Below are 16190 nucleotides of genomic sequence, written 5' to 3' on the forward strand. Positions count from 1 at the left end.
AAGAAAGAAAGAAAGAAAGAAAGAAAGAAAGAAAGAAAGAAAGAAAGAAATCAAGTACCTTTCTGCAAACCTTTGCCATTATGAACAGATCAGCTGCTATTATAACCTCATCAAAGAGTTATGGCCTTTCCTACAATCCTAGTACCGATGATTCTGTACTAATTGGAAGCATAAAAAATAGAGAACAGGGCAGAACAAAGTGAACTATGTGGAAAGGCCTGCACAGGGTTTTTTTTCCCCCTCCAAAATTCTTACACAGAAAATAGCAGTACTTAGCAGTGGGAGTCATGGTTCATCAACCAAAGGCAAAGAAGCAGGGGGTGAGAGATGAGGAAAATTATCCCATTATTCCACAAGTAATAATGTGGAATACTTTTTGAAAATATCCCTCATTAAAAAAAGCGGGTATGTTCCAGCCATAGTTATGAAACAGTTTGTCCAATCTTGAAGCAATCACCCCCAAATGATGGTAGGAATAAATCTGCAAAAATCAGGTAATTGTCTCACTTCCATTATCTAATGGAATCCAGATACTTTCCCAGATTGTCCAATAATCCTCTAATTATAATGTTTATTTAGGTAATACAAACTTTTGATTCTTGGTAAGAGATGACCAAGAAAACAGTAAAACAGTATGTACGTGGCTTCTGTATTGTTCCTATTGCTGTTCTGATACTGGTAGGTCCAAATCCAACTTCTGAAAAACAGTATATTCATCTCCAACTCAGGATAGTAATTAGTTCAAAACTAATATTAGATTTCTCTTCTTCCTTACTCATGAGTCAGTGCGTTCCAGATTTAAGACTATCTGACTGATTTCAAACTGATGATTAAAACTCTTCCCATTTAATGCAAAAGGATTTCAATATGTTTAATTTGGCTCAATTACACTATTAATTAAGCTCTCTCTTCCTTTAACCAGCATTCCTTCTTTTTGCCCAATTAAGAAAACAATGGTTGCGGTCACACACCATGATAAAGCAAAAGCTATCATAACCTACATCCGTGATGACAAACCTATGGCACATGTGCTATAGGTGGCATGTGGAGCCATATCAGTGGGCAGGCAAGCTCAAAAGCAGGTCTTCCTGTCCCACCGGAAGTCAGCAAATAGGCATTTTCCGGCTTCCGGAAGGGGGTGAGGAAGGCTGTTTTCGCCCTCCCAGGCTCCTAGAAAGGCTCTGAAACCTGGGGAGAGCAAAAAAATGGGCCTACCAGGCCCACCGTGCCATCGTGTGTCAAAAGCGGGGGAAGCACAGGGGAAGCGCGGCGTGTTGCATATAATTATGGGCGTGGGCACACACGTGTGCGACTCCCCCTGTCCTTGGCACGCAATGGCAAAAAGGTTAGCCATCACTGCCCTACATCATTTGTAGCTGTTTTAACAAGTTTTAGAATTATTACTGCATCTATATGCTACTAAAACGCACATGTCTGTAACTGTTCACTGGGTAAAATAGTGCATCATAGGGCAATAATTTTGAACCAACGTATCTCAAATGGGCTAACTTACAGAATGCATTCAAAATCTGGGACCCGTGATTTCCATGGGATTGAAATTTGGCAAATTCACGGTTGCTTCAGTGCTGATGTGTTTGCTGCATTGCCAACTGAAGGATCAGTAGACTGGTCCCACCATAACCCTCTGGAGGCCAAGCAGACTAATCCCACTATCACCTGCCAGATGTTAAGCCAGCAAGAAATTCCTTCCGCTCTCTCTGCTTTTTCGCCCTTGGTCTTTCTGTTTTTGTTTTAGGAAAGAAAATATATCTGAAACAATGACCCAACAATCATGGGAGGTAGACTAGTGTCAACCTATTTGGGAAGCTGCCATTTGGGGGGGGGGTCTACAGACATTGCCAATTATAATCGAGTATAGTCCTACAATTCCAGATTTGGTTCTGTAAAGCTGAGATGGTGCTTATTCTGACTTTAAGTAACACAATATGCCTAAGACTTCATTCAAAGAATCAGATATGTAAGAAGTAAGATAAGAGTCCATACTAATTAAACAGATTTTTCATTTAGCTTCATCTCAGAATACACCAAAGGTTAGTCTTGATAAAAAATAATGAAATTAGTATTCCTCAAAAAATCACCAGTTATGTCACAAGAAAATACCTGATAATTTCATGATAAATTGTTATCTGTCATTATCAGAAACAACACTGTTATTTCTCTGCAACCACAAAATGTCTTGGAGTCCTACTGTATTTCAGAACCTAAACGGTAAATGAAAAAAAGTTTGAAAAGACTAACAGTACGAGTGGGACTGCCATCCTCCCTGTAGCATTTACATGTTAAAGTACTACATAGTACAACAATACAGAAGGAGCTTTCTTGAGATAAATGTTGCAAGTGAAAAAAAAATAATGCACAACATTTTCAGATCTATAATTTCATTCAAAATGAGTTCAACTACTTAAAAGATAGCATTACTGTAGGAAGCTTGGCAATGTGAACCAAATGTTTAACCACTATACTTATTACTTTGTATATTTATTGTGATACAAAATGTCTTCACACAGTGTTTCTAGATCAAAGCTAGCAGAAGGTTCTCTTAGCCATCCACACTCCAGATTCAATACTGCAATGAGCCATGGCATGTTTAAACACAGTTTGCAGAATAAGCTACAGCTGGCTGCATTCACACAATGCACATAGCCATAAACTATGGTGAACAAATTACATTGGTTCAATTCACTGGGCATGCTAAACCTAAATTACAGATTAGCATAATACAGAAAGCTAATCAAAGATTAAGCTGCCACTTCTAACATACCACGCAAGGAAATTTCTCTCGCTACATAAAAGATTTTTATGCATCTAGTCAGATGGTTCATAAAGATGAATAAGCTGGTAACAGACTTTTTAATACATAATTATATGTTACAATAATGTCGTATGAAGTGAACTTGTTTTTTGTTCCATTCTAGCCAGGTAGATGGCCACATATTCCAGAACAATACTGCAAGTTAAATTATGGTGCTAAAAATGCTAAATTCTTCTCCTCCTCTTCTTCTTTGATAGAGGGGAAAGCTTGCTTTTATCCTCATTATTCTGATAAGTACTTTTTGTAATTATCCAGCTTTATAGGAAAAACAAAGCATGCCACTTGGACAAGCATGATCACAGGCAAACTACATTTATTTTACTCCTGGGGAAAGCAAGAGACTTTATTAGCATGCAAAAGCCGATATTAAACATAACCAACATGTCCTTGCTTGCTGTAAGATCCCAATACTTTGTACCATGCACAAAATTTCTTGATTCGGTCTAATTATTTCATAGAGGTTTGGTTTCAGCTAGTTAAGTCATAAAAATATACCTTATTTGGACAACTTTGCTCCAAATATCCCATTTTTTCTTAATTAAACCCAATGCATCATTCATCTTGTACTTAGATATGCATAGATAGGTATTAATATTCGGGAGAAAAAAAAGACAGTCCCCAAAGAATGCCAGGATTGTCAAGAATTGGGTCTGTCCATCTTTCTACTTTGTATCCCATAGCATTTTGCCATAGGGAACAATAGCAGAGTGTCATTTACTGCACTGCCTCAATTTTATTGTGACTGACAGTGTAAGAGTTAATTTGAAGAAGATAAAGGCAGAAAAGTATTAAGGATATTTATGTTTTCTTTAAAAATGTATATTAAAAAGTGTATATTAAAAAGTGAGCAAACACTTAACAAATTATGGACTCGTATCCGCTACAGGGAAAAAAATGCTTGCAAAATCTGCATAAGTTCCTGTTAATGTTGGATATATAAACCGTAGTTACCTTTTAAACAGGCTTTATAAACTGAGAAACAATATATCAAAATCGCCTTTTCAATGACAAGTTCATTTGGTCTAAATGAGAAAATAAACATGAAAGTTCCGGCAAGTTAATTATTTCACTTTGAATCTAATCCTACGCTAAGGATGCCTTAGTGATTTAACAGTGTTTTTTGCCCCCAGATAGGTGTACATCAGAATTTCCCCTTAGTATTCAATGTTGCTGCTTTAGCAAACAGAAAGTGATGTCCATAAACACAGCACATTTAGGCATAGCTAATCAATGCAATAAAAAAAAAATCTGCCAGGGAATGCCTATCGAATTTCTACCTAAAACTGCAGGGAATCTTCCACAACGCTTAAGATAGCTCTCCATTTTCAAACCTCAGGGTTTCTAGATTTTGATAAGATGAAAGGATGCAACGTTCATACAATGCTCTGATTCAGACCTTTGAAAATGGAAGACTTAGTTGATATTAAAGATCAGAAAGCAGGCAGCTTTAGATCAATGGATTTGCTCAGTTAAAATACAGGTTCTGATATTATCTCATGAATGTTTATTCAGACCACTCCGCTGAGCTTAAGGGAACTTGGTTTCCCCTAAATAAGTAGGCTTTGATTTAAAAAAAAAACCAAAAACCTAGAGCTTTAAAGGACAAACTCTTTTTCTTTGGAATGCTGGCATAATCATATATTAGGATTAAGATGCAGGAGAACCAATAACATTATATCAATATTCACACCAGCTTAGATAGATGCCTTCTAGCTGGCCATTATTATTCTTGAAGTTTGCAAATTCCATTGATTCCAACCCTTTTGAGGAAAATGGGAGCAAATACATTATAAAAGAACTTCAGTTGTTGCACATTAAGCCACAGCATGCTTAACCCATCACAACAATGGGTTTGCCTAACATATTACAAACCAGTGTTTACAGGATAGGGTAGGTGGATTAATTAAAGAAACCAAGCCATTCAACCAATGGTTTCTCCTAATCATTCAAGTGTTAAAACTTTTCTCAGTCACGGTTATTGAAGAATGCTAACCTAGAGTTCATATCTGGAAGATGTTCAGATTGGGAAGCTATACTAAGCCAAACAAGTCACTGTTTTCACCATGCAGGCATATTCCCCACCTGACCAAAGCAACAAGAAATGCTGATATTTGTTTCATGGGGAATAAGACAACCCACTTGCTATAATTCCCAAATTCTCACTTGGGGGAAAAAATAAATTTAAAATCAGATAAGGCTAGAATCCTAGGTATACTGAAGATAAAATGTCCCTTGAGTTAAGTTAAACTGATGACTGCATGGACACATCCATTTAAATTTTCTGACAACATGAACATAATTTACCATTACCTACTTCTAGTGTTCATTCCCACCCTCCCCCTTCATTCCTTGTGTTTTGATTTCCTAGTCTAACAAACTAGATTACTGCCACAGAATCTTCTGGTAGTCTCCCATCCTACCCTACTGAAATAAGCTAAAGTTGGGGAGGTGCCTTAGAGAATTTAAAAGTCCACCCAATAAATTCTGGGAGATGTATTTAGGGTACGAAAAAGAAGAATGCAAAATAAAAAATTATGCAGGAAGCACTGTATCACTTTCTATTCTGTTTCCTTTGCTGGAGGACCCGAACATTTGCGTTGATCTCTTAAACTGCAGTAGTCAGGAGATGCATGGATGAAAAATGCAGATTTTTCACCCAGAACAGGATGGATCTAGCTAGTGATAAGATGGTACCACTCTATGATTTCTTTTGTTGCTACTGCAGCATAAGCTTGCCTGTTACCATATCAGCATTTCCTGGTTGGGTGGGGGGAGCTAAAAAGGAAGGAAGGAGGAAAGGAAAGGAAGGGAAGGGAGGGAGGGAGTTGTATTTGCACAGGTGAATTCTTGCACCTCTGAAAAATCACACAATGGGCCAAAAAGGGCAAGCAACAGAGGGGAGCTAGCTCCCCTCCCTCGTGTTCCCTTCTTCCTCCCACACCAGGCACCTCCCCTCCATGACTTTTCAGTCACTGCCTCCAGCTTGTCATACATATCAAGCAACACGTTAATGGTAGGGAAGTGGGGGTGGGGGGGGAGAAGCAGATATGTTGGGAGAGGAGATCCGGCTGTCAAATCCTAGCTGCATACACACACACACACACACACACACACACACACAAAGAGGCCTATTTGCACAGGCAGCGAACCCAAATAGACTTCCAGAAGTGCGCCGCGTTCAAGAGAGCGACCCACCCCAAAAGTGGGCGGGGAGAAGATGGAAATGCCCCGAGGAACTGGGAGGTGGGGGATAAATAGGGAGGGAGTTTTGGTGCGAATTCCCTCCTCCTCCTTCTCCTCCTCCGGATCTTCCAGGCGCAAAGAAAGCAACGGAGGGTTTTCCTTCCCACCCACCTCCTCCCCACCCCCCCAAGGCACATCCAGCGCAACCCTGCCGAGGCTGGGAAATTGCTGCAACGCGAGAAAAGCACAGGCGCTGTTTGTGTGTGTGTGTGTGTGCCCGCGCGCGAGCGTGTGTACGTGTGTTTCAAGCCGTAGGCAGACCACAACCCCGGGGGGGGGGCGTTCCAGAAGCTGCACCCCCACCTCACCCCCCCCGCAAGCTCCTGCCGATCGAGCCCCAGCAACGTCCCCTTTAGGTGTTCCCTCTGCACCTAAAGCCGTTCTCCGCCTACGTCGGTAATGTAGCGCGCCCCAGCTATTGGTCATTCTCCCCTCTTCTTCTTCCTCCTCCTCTTCCCCCCTCAACAGAGTCCTAACCAGTCACCCACTTCCTATTTCGAACTAGACCTCTTCCTTTCTTCTTTTCTCCCTCGCTCTCCCTCCCCCACTCCGCCTCCATACGCCTTACTCATTTTGCAACCGCAGCCACAGTAAATAAACACACCGCCCGGGCTATGCCAGCCTCTTACACACACACACACACTTCCTCCCCCGCCGCTTCCCCGCTCCTCCCCCCCCCCCCAGTTATAGCGCAAAAGAAGAAAGGGAGGTCGGGAACGAGCCTGCCCGTCTAGCAGGCGGCCAAAGACAGGATCTGGCCCTCCCCCACACCCCGGCTCCTTCCCGAGGCCGGCTGGGCGTCCGCGGGCGCCGAGCTCACCTCTTACCTTTCACCACCCTGTCCGTCGTGGATATCTTCGGATCTAATGCCTTGTGTTCCGACATTTCCAGCGACCTGAGAGAGAAGAGGAAGGTGGCGGGAAGGCTCGCTTCTCTCTCTTCTCCCTTCAGCAGACACAAAGCTTGTGAAGGCGGCGGCGGCGGCTGCAGCAGCAAAAGAAAAAAGAAAAACCAGCCAGGCGATCGGCGTCTCTCGCCCCGACTTCAGGACCGGTTCAACTTTCACGCCTTTGCCGTCGCCGCCGCCGCTGCTGCTGCTGCTCTTGCCGCGTCCAATCTTGCCTTCTTCTCCTTGGCTCGGCTTTCTCCTGCTTTCGCTGCCGCCGCCACCACCACCGCTCCTCCTCCGGATTTTTTTTTTCCTCTTCCTTGCCCCCTCGAGATGTCAATCACGCCTCTCTCTCTCTCTCTCTCTCGTATGAGAAATGTGGGCCGACGATAGAGCAATTGCAATCAAGGGAAGGCGAGAGCTGGCAGAGCGAAAGATCGGAAGGTTATTCAGCAGGCTGCAAGAACGGGAGGGAAAAAACGCATCAGTCCAACAGCAGCATAGAAGAGACGAGCTGCCGCTGCCGCCACTGTACAAGCTCCGGGCTGCGCCCTGCCCTCCTCCTCCTCCTCCTCCTCGCCGCCGCCTCCTCCTCTTCGGCGTCGTCTCCCTCTTTCGCTGCCGCCACCCCTTTCGCAGGGTTTCTCCTTTCACTCACGAAACCCCAGCCACTAGAGCGCCGCTCAGTCCAAGGCGCACCCTATCCTCGCCTGCCCAAGCTTTCCTCTCGCGCCGCCCGCCTGCCTTGCCAAAAGCGCTACCTCCGCAACGATTGGCCGGAGCCCGACCTGCCAATCACTGTCAAAAAGAAGCCCCGCCCCTTCGGGCGCCTCTGCCCTTCTTCCCAGGTGTTCGCAGCCGCCTGGCGTAGCAGTGCCGCTCGTCCACCTTTTGGAACGGGCGGGCGCGGAGGGGAGGGGAGAGGAGAGGAGGGCTCCTGCCGGCGGGAGAAGCGAGACCCGACCGCCCCACCAATGGCAAGGGAGGTGGGAGGGCAGCTGGTACCAGAGGGAGGCGAGGAGGGGGTGGCATCCTCCATGGAAGGTTTGGTTGAGCGGCAGCCCAGAGAGAGCGAGGCGCCCTTTTTGCGCTACGCCTCCGGCGAAGGGGAAGAGAGGTGGGGGGGGGACGACAAAAAACGCAAGGAGGCTTGCTGCAGGCGGCAGCTCGCAGTTGTTGCGGCTCCCGAGAGAGGCGCCTCTCTGCGGAAGCGAGAGGTGATCGGGTCTTTGCTGAGAAACATCCTTTGGCGCCTCATATTTGCCCCCCACCCCGGCCAAACTCGGCGAGCTTCAAGGCCGCTGCAGTCGGCGAGAGAAAACTTGTACAGTACTGTATATAGAATGTGCGTATCGGTAGCGAGGGGGGCGGTCTCGAGTCACCTGTCAGTCACTCTTCACCGCTTTTGCTCGAGAAAGACTGAAGCGGGGGAGGGGAGAGAAGAGGAAGCGAAGCACCGGGGTGAGAGTCGCGCCTGCGTGTCCTTTGTAGCCGTTCCAGACACGTCTCTCCACGCGGTGTTGCGGCCAACCTGAGCGAAAGAAAGAAAAAAGAGGCTGGAGGGCAGCGTTGGCAGGCTTCCCTTCGGGGCTGGAGGACTTCCTGCATCTCGCGCTCGGCCGCCTCTGCCTTGGTTCTCGCCCAGCGCCGCCTTTGCTCTTCTGGAAAAGGCGGGCAAGAGCCGCTTTAGCTCTTGAGGATGAAAGAGCGGGCTGCTGCTGCGGCTGCTGTTGTTGTTGTTTCTCTCTTCCTCCCCCCCCCTTTCTTCTTTCTCCTCCCCCGGCTCTTTTGTAATAATAATTGCGAAGCTTGATCGATGGCTGTTCTGTCAGGAGAGCTTCCCCTTCTTGCAAGCGTCAAACACCACGTGCTCGCAGTGACGCCAATAATGTCTTTTAATCTGGAATTTTGGACTCGGTGCACACGCACGGCTGTGTGAATTTAGAAGGAGACTCCTTTTGAATCCGAGCGTATGTTCCAGCTGGTTTATTTTAGAACCGCGCTTTGGGGGGAAGCGCAAAGTTTATCACACGTGAAGCACATATTGAACGTGGCCCTCGTCCCCCGAAGCGGCTTCTCCCCACTGCTGAATTTGGGAAGTGCATTTCCCCACTCTTGACTCAGCAGAAAGCTAAGTCTGACAGAGTGAAATTTGTTTTCCTCGTTGTACTTCCTATTCTGCTTCTTATTTCCCCTGTTCTGACCATTGCCAGTCTCCTGCCTTCTCGCCCAGGTAATGGCTGATAAAGCTAACAGATTTTGCACTGATGGAAGTGCTTCTGGTATCAAAATGGTAGATAGTATCAAAATAAAGGGGCAAACAGCATTGGTAAAGGAGACCCGGTTTATGTAGTGGTTAAGGCATCAGGCTAGAGACTTGAGTTAAAGCCAAATAATTCAGTGACCTTGGGCCAGTTAACTCCAGAAAGGAATTAATGGCAAGCCACTTCCGAAAACCGTTGACAAGTTAGGCTGAATCAACCTTGAGCCTGGTGAGAGTCGAACTGCCAAATTGCAGTCAGTCAGTCAGCAGAAGTAGCCTGCAGCATTGCATTCTAACCACTGTGCCACCACAGTTCTACATTGCACATACAGAAATTCCTGATATAAGATTTTTATTAGAGAGGTACCCAAGTATTTTAAAAACACATCCACCCACAAAAAATGAATTATTGCAGCCATGGATTTCATTATCTTTGATTCTGCTATAAAAATGGTACAATAGTCTTTTTCATGCATCCCTTTGATTTCACAGAGGTTTTATGTGGTTCCATCAGAATCCATTGTTAGGTCATGGATTTTATCAGATTTTTTTTTAAAAAAAACCCCACCTCTATTACTTTATAAGTAATTCAAGGGGTGAACATACCTAATGCTCCTTCCTCATCCTCTTTTACCCACAATAGCAACCCAGTGAGGTGGGTTGGGCTGAGAGACAATAATTGGCCCAAAGTCACTGAGCTGCCTTTCAGGCTTAAGGCAAGACTAGAACTAACAGTCTCCTGATTTCTAGGCAGCCCCTTAACCATTAGGCAAAACTGGCTTTCGGATCACATATTCATAATGGAAGGAATATAAAATATGTATGATTTTGAGTGCCAACTGCTATTTAAATGTTTTGGGAAAATATATTATCTAAAGTACAGATCCCCTTATTTCTCAAGATTCTTATATGGAATTCATTTGACACCAAGCACATAATGAATCTGCCTTTGCCAATAAATAATCATGGCTGCAATGGTTTGTGCTATCATCTTTTCACAAAACATGAATACAAGGAAAGTTTGCTTGATTTCATATAAGGAAAAATCAGACAAGAGCCATTGCAGAATCAAACATCACATGTTTCCATGGGCTAAATCAGCAAAATCACAATGGAGAACAACTATGATAAAATGCATTCTTAAAAAAGTTTAGATGATTTCGTTATGGGTTCTCTTTTACACAGTATGTATTTATGTTGGTTTTGTTAGTTTATTTTGTGCATTGGAGTAAAGAGTGACTCCTGAGGTCTTTCTGAATAGTCCCTGCAAATTTTGGGGGGAAGATTTTCAGAAGTAGTTTATTATTGCCTTCTACCTAGTGATGAGAATGAATAATTGGCTCAAGGTCACCCATCTGGGTTCATGCCTAAGAGTGGACTGGTACTCATAGTCTACTAGTTTCTAGCTTGGTGCCTTAAGCGTTCTATACCAAACTGGACTTTGTATATCATATTTATGATCACTTAAATAATTAAAGACTGTATTTCATAGCTCCTTCATAATGCAAAATTTGCAGCACCAAATATCAGAGAGCAAAAGTAAAAAAATTGCAGTGCAAATCACGGGTCCAGGTCCAGGTTCCAGGTGCTTCAATGTGGATTTTCTCGATTTCTTCAGGGTATTCCTCTAAACTAACTTCCAAACACATATCTGAGCTCATAAATTGCTCACTTTTGAGTGATGGACCTTCAGCTTAAAGACATTACCATGACCCCAAAAACAAGGAACTGAGGTTTTGGTTTTTTTAATCCTCTGGATTTTTATAGGTCATTCTCCCCTCTCCCACATTCACCAGTTTGTACAACACATCTGTACTGATGGATTATTAATAATAAAATATGTAGTTTTTAGATCCATGTCACAAACCAGCATATAGTGCCTAGATTTGTGTAGATGCTTTCCTCCCAGCAGCTGCAAAATGCTCTTAAATTTATTAGATCTGACCACTGTTTTCTTAGGAAATGCTACATATCTTGTGTGAGCTGCATTGTTATGAACATTCGTTTATTCATTCATTCAATTTGTATAGCTAGCCATCTTACATGTTTCTAGACAAGTCATAATAGTTAAAAATACCAACAATAACATAAATAAAGGTAAAAATAAAAGCACATAAAACTACTTTAAAATTTGTATTCAAATCACAGCACATAATCAACCAGTATGAGAAACCATTCACATTATGAATGTTGAACAGATTCTGCTCCACAATCAGATCCCAAAGTCTGGTGGTGAAACCATGTCTTCAGCGCCTTCTGAAAGGCCAGCAAAGTCAGATCTCTGGGGATAAGATAATCCATAGGGTGGGTGCTACAACAGACATAGCTATCTTTTTGTAACCCTTCAGGCGGCACTCCCTAGTAGATTGGAATCAAAGATGCCTTTCCTTACATACCTAATTGGATATATGTAAGTAGAGAGATGGTCTCTTAGATAATCTGATCCCATGGCATGTAAGGCTTTATAAGTCATTAGCAGCACCTTGAAGTGAACTCAGAAGCATACTGAAAACCAACCAGTATGCAAATTGCCCATATTGCTGCACTTTGGACCAGCTGCACCTCCCAGGGTGCTTCTTAAGGGTTGGCACATGGAGCACATTGCAATAATCCATTTGGGAAGTGATTCAGCATAAGTGAATGATACTAGAGCCTCCCAGTCTATATGTTTATATACTGTATAATCCTTTTTATATGATGTTGTGACAAAAATAAATAAATAAATAAACAGGCACAACTGGCGTACAACATGAGGTTATGAAAACACCTTTCTGGTGGTGACTTCCACCTGCTCTTTGAATAGCAATTGTGAGTCGAGGGTGATCTCCAGATTGTGCACAAAGTCTGTTTGGGGCAGTGCCATGTTATCCAGAACAAGAGGTGGTAAGTCTCTGGAATTGGATGTTCTCAAAATCCAAAGTCATTCAGGTTTTCTGAAGTCCATTGTTCCAAATTCCAGCAGTTTCCAGGTGATGAGACAGGCATCAACAACATTAATTTCCCAGAGACAGAAATATAAAGCTGGACATCATTAGCATATGATGGTACTCGCTATGTAACAAAAATACCAAAATAATACTCAGTATTGTAACAAAAGAAACAAAAAATAATGGTTACTTTGCTAAACCATTATTTACCATATTTTTTGGAGTATAAGATGCTCTGGAATATAAGACGCACATTAGTTTTTGGGGAAGAAAACATGAAAAAAAATTCTGCCTCTGCCTAACAGCATCCATTTGTATTAATATAGCTAGTGTCCTTGCAGCAAGCAACAAACAGCCCGGTAAGCTTCAGAATGTTATCGCAGCCTGATTTAGAATGAACAGCTGATTGGCAGTTGGATCAGCCTCTCGGAATAGCACCAATCAGCTGTTCCAGGCTGCAGGGATCACCAGAGCCCATTGTCGCCTCCGTGTGTCACGTTTTTGGTTTCTGCACATCGTATTTTTGGCCGGTTCCAGGCAGCGGGGATCCCTACTACTGCCAATTCCCACCATCTGGAACTGGCCAAAAATGTGACACACGGAGGCCAAAAATCGGATGTGTGGAGGCTGAAAACACGATGCACGGAGGCCAAAAAATGTGACACACAGAGGAGGCGATTGGCGGCGATATGCTGAGGTGATCCCTGCAGCCGGGAACAGGTCTAAAATGGAGCGTTCGAAGGCCAAAAACACGACACATGAAGGCCAAAAATGGCCGAAGAATGGGGGCCAGCGGGTGAGCGGGGCTTTGGCAACATTCAGTGTATAAGACGCACCACAATTTTCACCCACTTTTTTTTTGTGGGGGGAGTGCATCTTATACTCCAGAAAGTTCAGTAATTTTTCCACTATATAAAGGTCATTTTAAGTTCCTGCAACACAGTGCTGGAGAATTACAACTGATGTTATTTATTAATGCAAAATATGCAATTAAATATCTGATGATCTTTTAATGTAGACCAAATATACTAACAGCTTTTGAAACTTAAATTATTGGAGCATACAGAAACAGGGAAGCTTAAACTACAATTCCAATATATAAACAACTGAACGGTTTTATTAAGATAATGAAAAGTTACAATAATTTAGGAATAAAAAGTTGGAATATCATTAGTCTGTAATCTTGAGCTCTGAAGTACAAAATAATTGCTTCCAAATGGCCTATTTCTAAATGCTTCTGATATATTTGTTAAACCAGAAGAGATTTTGGAATACCCGCATTATGGAGTTAAATTGGGCAAATGCTGTATTTGTTCCCAATATGAAGGTGCAGAACAGTATGTCAGAACTTATTTGAATGTTATTTCTTTATTCTGTACATAGCAACTCCATTGCTATGTAATGTAGCTTATAGCAAGACATCACACACCTGCAAAGAGTCATATCTTTCAGATAGGTGGCCATATAAATTGAATAAGTAAATAAAGTTTTCCAAAATGATGCTAATCATTTCAATTATGACGCTAATTTTGGAAAGATCAAGATATACTTAGAAAATATTTAAGACTGTTATACTGTTCTTGAAAGGTAAATTACAGTTCCTTCAAGTTGGCAGAATCTTGGCAGAAAGTGGAATAAAATACTGCTTTCTTTTCTTTTTAATTGAAGAACTGTTATCAGGCACTAATAGATTAAGCTGGTTCCATGGTACTCAGGCAAGTTAATGAAAATAATGGATTAACTACAATTATTTCTGAAAGCTCATGTGTAGCTCTGAAAAAAACCTTTTTTTCCAGTAGAATTAGCTCTTAATATAAGGAAGAAATTCAGTTTGCCTTTTCTGAAAAAGGAATTTTCCTGCCAAACTTCCAGGATTTATTTTATTATTATAGATGTATAAGAAATCTTATGAAACAAGCAAACAAATAAATTATTTGTATAAATAAACAAGCAAATAAACAGAATTATTGTGGGAAAAGTTAATTTCAGGAAGACCTGATTTCTAGCACTGGATTCACTATATATAGCTTGCTATATCCAATTTGATAAGGGCTCCATTTAGATGTCATGTTAAAACAAAAGTGTATTTCAGAGTCAAATCTTTTCACCACTGTGGCATCAAAATCTCTGGCTCCATGATTGCATGATGGCTCATTGCATGCCAATGGATGTAAACTGTAATATGATTTTGATGTGATTTCATTTAGATAAAGACTGAATTCAGGAGGTTCCATGCCTCGGACCCATGTTTTGCCCCTATATTGGAAACAGTTCCATAATTTTAATAATTCAGTTGGATGTGATATGTAACATGATAGCACAAATAGTTATGCTTATGACTGATGGTGATTTTATAGATGTGGATCTATAAAAATTGTGTGAATCTCTGCCATGGAAGTTTTTCAACATAACAGACTAACAGGAAGGGGCCTCAGAGGTCTTCTACTCCAACCCCCTGTTCAGGCAGGAGACCTGGTATGAAAGGAGACAAGTGGTTGCCCAATCTCTCCTTAAAAACCTCCAGTAATGGAGCACCCACAATTTCTGGTGGCAAGCTGTTCCACTGGTTAATTGTCCTCACTGTTTGGAAGTTTCCCCTTAATTCCAGGTTGCTTCTTTCCTTGATGAGTGAAAATGATCAGATTGTGATTGTTACATAGTAAGTAAACCATCCATGGTTAACTTAGCTTTGATTTATTCTAGGTCAAAGATTTCTATGAAAAACCAGCAAATCACAGAGGAAATGTGATTTGAACCAATAGCTGGGAACTCAGCCCAGAAAGCCAGGACAGCAGGTAAGAATCCATGGATTTGTCAAGTCTGTCCCCTGTTCCATTTGAACACTTTTAATTTCAGATTTGAATGGGTTCAAAATCTGATTTTTTTATGTTGAGCAAATTTCAGGAAATTTAGAAGACCTGCACATTGCATGGGTCAGAAAGAGGGGTGAGAAGGGATTTGGAGAACCCTCACATCCTGGACATAACTTCTCCTCTCAGGATGGTGCTACAGGGCATTGCATGCCAAAACAGCTAAACACAGGGACAGTTTTTTCCCTCACACCTTCAATCTGCTGAACACAGTGCTGTCTAATGTCTGTGTGTATTTTCTTATATAATATGGCTGTAGTGTTATTACTTATCCTTCTTATCTTTCTTACTCTGCCATCTTCGTAGTATTATTAGGATGATGATTATCATTATCTGGTTGCTTTGCAGGTACACTGAGAGCTTCTGCAAATTCCTTGTGTTTCTAATTTCATATGGCCAAATTCAATTCAAGTTCCCCAATCTGCAGTTTCCCATTGCAAAAGGCAAAGCTATTCTAAGAATGAAGAATAATACTTTTTACAGATCAAGAAACTGTTGCAGGGAAAAAGATGCTTCAGCATTTACAAATCTATCTGAAACTGTACACATTTATGCTTAGACGTTTAAGAGCTAAGCATTGAAAATAACTGGATGTGAGTAAATGTCAATTTTATTTTGCTTGCATGGTTGCATTTGTTTCAATGCAGTCATTCCCTGTGAATAAAGAATTGCGTGAATACTGGTACAATTCTATAAAAAAATAAAATAGAAATAATTCAGCATTACTAAGTGGTAGCAAAAAGGAATATGTCTTAGCTATAGAAAGTCCAAGTGGCTAAGACAGCCAACCTCATTAAATACCCTATATATTTTTCAAGGTTTATAATTATTGATTTTTCATTTTCTGTTTAAAGAAAATTAAGAGAAAAATTAAATAAAAACTAAGAAAAATAATAAAGAGCCAGTTTGGTGTACTGGTTAAGGCTAAAAACCAGAAGACTGTGAATTATAATCCTGCCCTAGTGATGGAGCCAGCTGGATGACTTTGGGCTACTCACTTTCTCTTAGCCGTAGGACGTGGCAAACTACTTCTGAAAAACCTTGCCAAGAAAACAGAGACTTATCCAGGCAGTGTCCAAGAACTGGACACGATTGAACAGATGGGGGGAAAATCATCTATTTTAAACACTGTTTTATACATTATGTTATAATTTTGATATTTTGG

The 16190-nt window shown here is 41.9% G+C and overlaps 1 protein-coding gene and 1 long non-coding RNA gene across 8 annotated transcripts in view; one reads left to right on the forward strand and one right to left on the reverse strand.

Annotated features, from left to right (window-relative positions):
• The window catches only part of PPP3CA (protein phosphatase 3 catalytic subunit alpha), a 226447-nt gene extending 217751 nt beyond the window's left edge, over positions 1-8696 (reverse strand). Inside the window, exons 1-2 of one of the 7 annotated variants that reach the window (XM_058192880.1) lie at positions 8348-8696; positions 6904-7422 (exon numbers count right to left, since the gene is read on the reverse strand). In XM_058192880.1, the coding sequence (XP_058048863.1) occupies positions 6904-6961 (58 nt within the window). In that variant the 5' untranslated portion in view covers positions 6962-7422; positions 8348-8696. Of the gene's footprint in view, positions 1-6896; positions 7668-7726; positions 7859-8347 lie in introns of those variants that run through there. The other 6 variants (XM_058192881.1, XM_058192887.1, XM_058192883.1 and 3 more) reach the window with 6 other exon arrangements.
• On the forward strand, positions 7924-15559 carry LOC131203041 (uncharacterized). The gene is made up of 3 exons (XR_009156290.1): positions 7924-8426; positions 14859-14950; positions 15374-15559. It is a non-coding gene; the product is annotated as an uncharacterized LOC131203041 (long non-coding RNA).
• The last annotated feature ends 631 nt before the right edge of the window (positions 15560-16190 follow it).

The sequence above is a fragment of the Ahaetulla prasina genome, chromosome 8, assembly GCF_028640845.1.
Source record: "Ahaetulla prasina isolate Xishuangbanna chromosome 8, ASM2864084v1, whole genome shotgun sequence".
Classification (NCBI taxonomy): domain Eukaryota; kingdom Metazoa; phylum Chordata; class Lepidosauria; order Squamata; family Colubridae; genus Ahaetulla; species Ahaetulla prasina.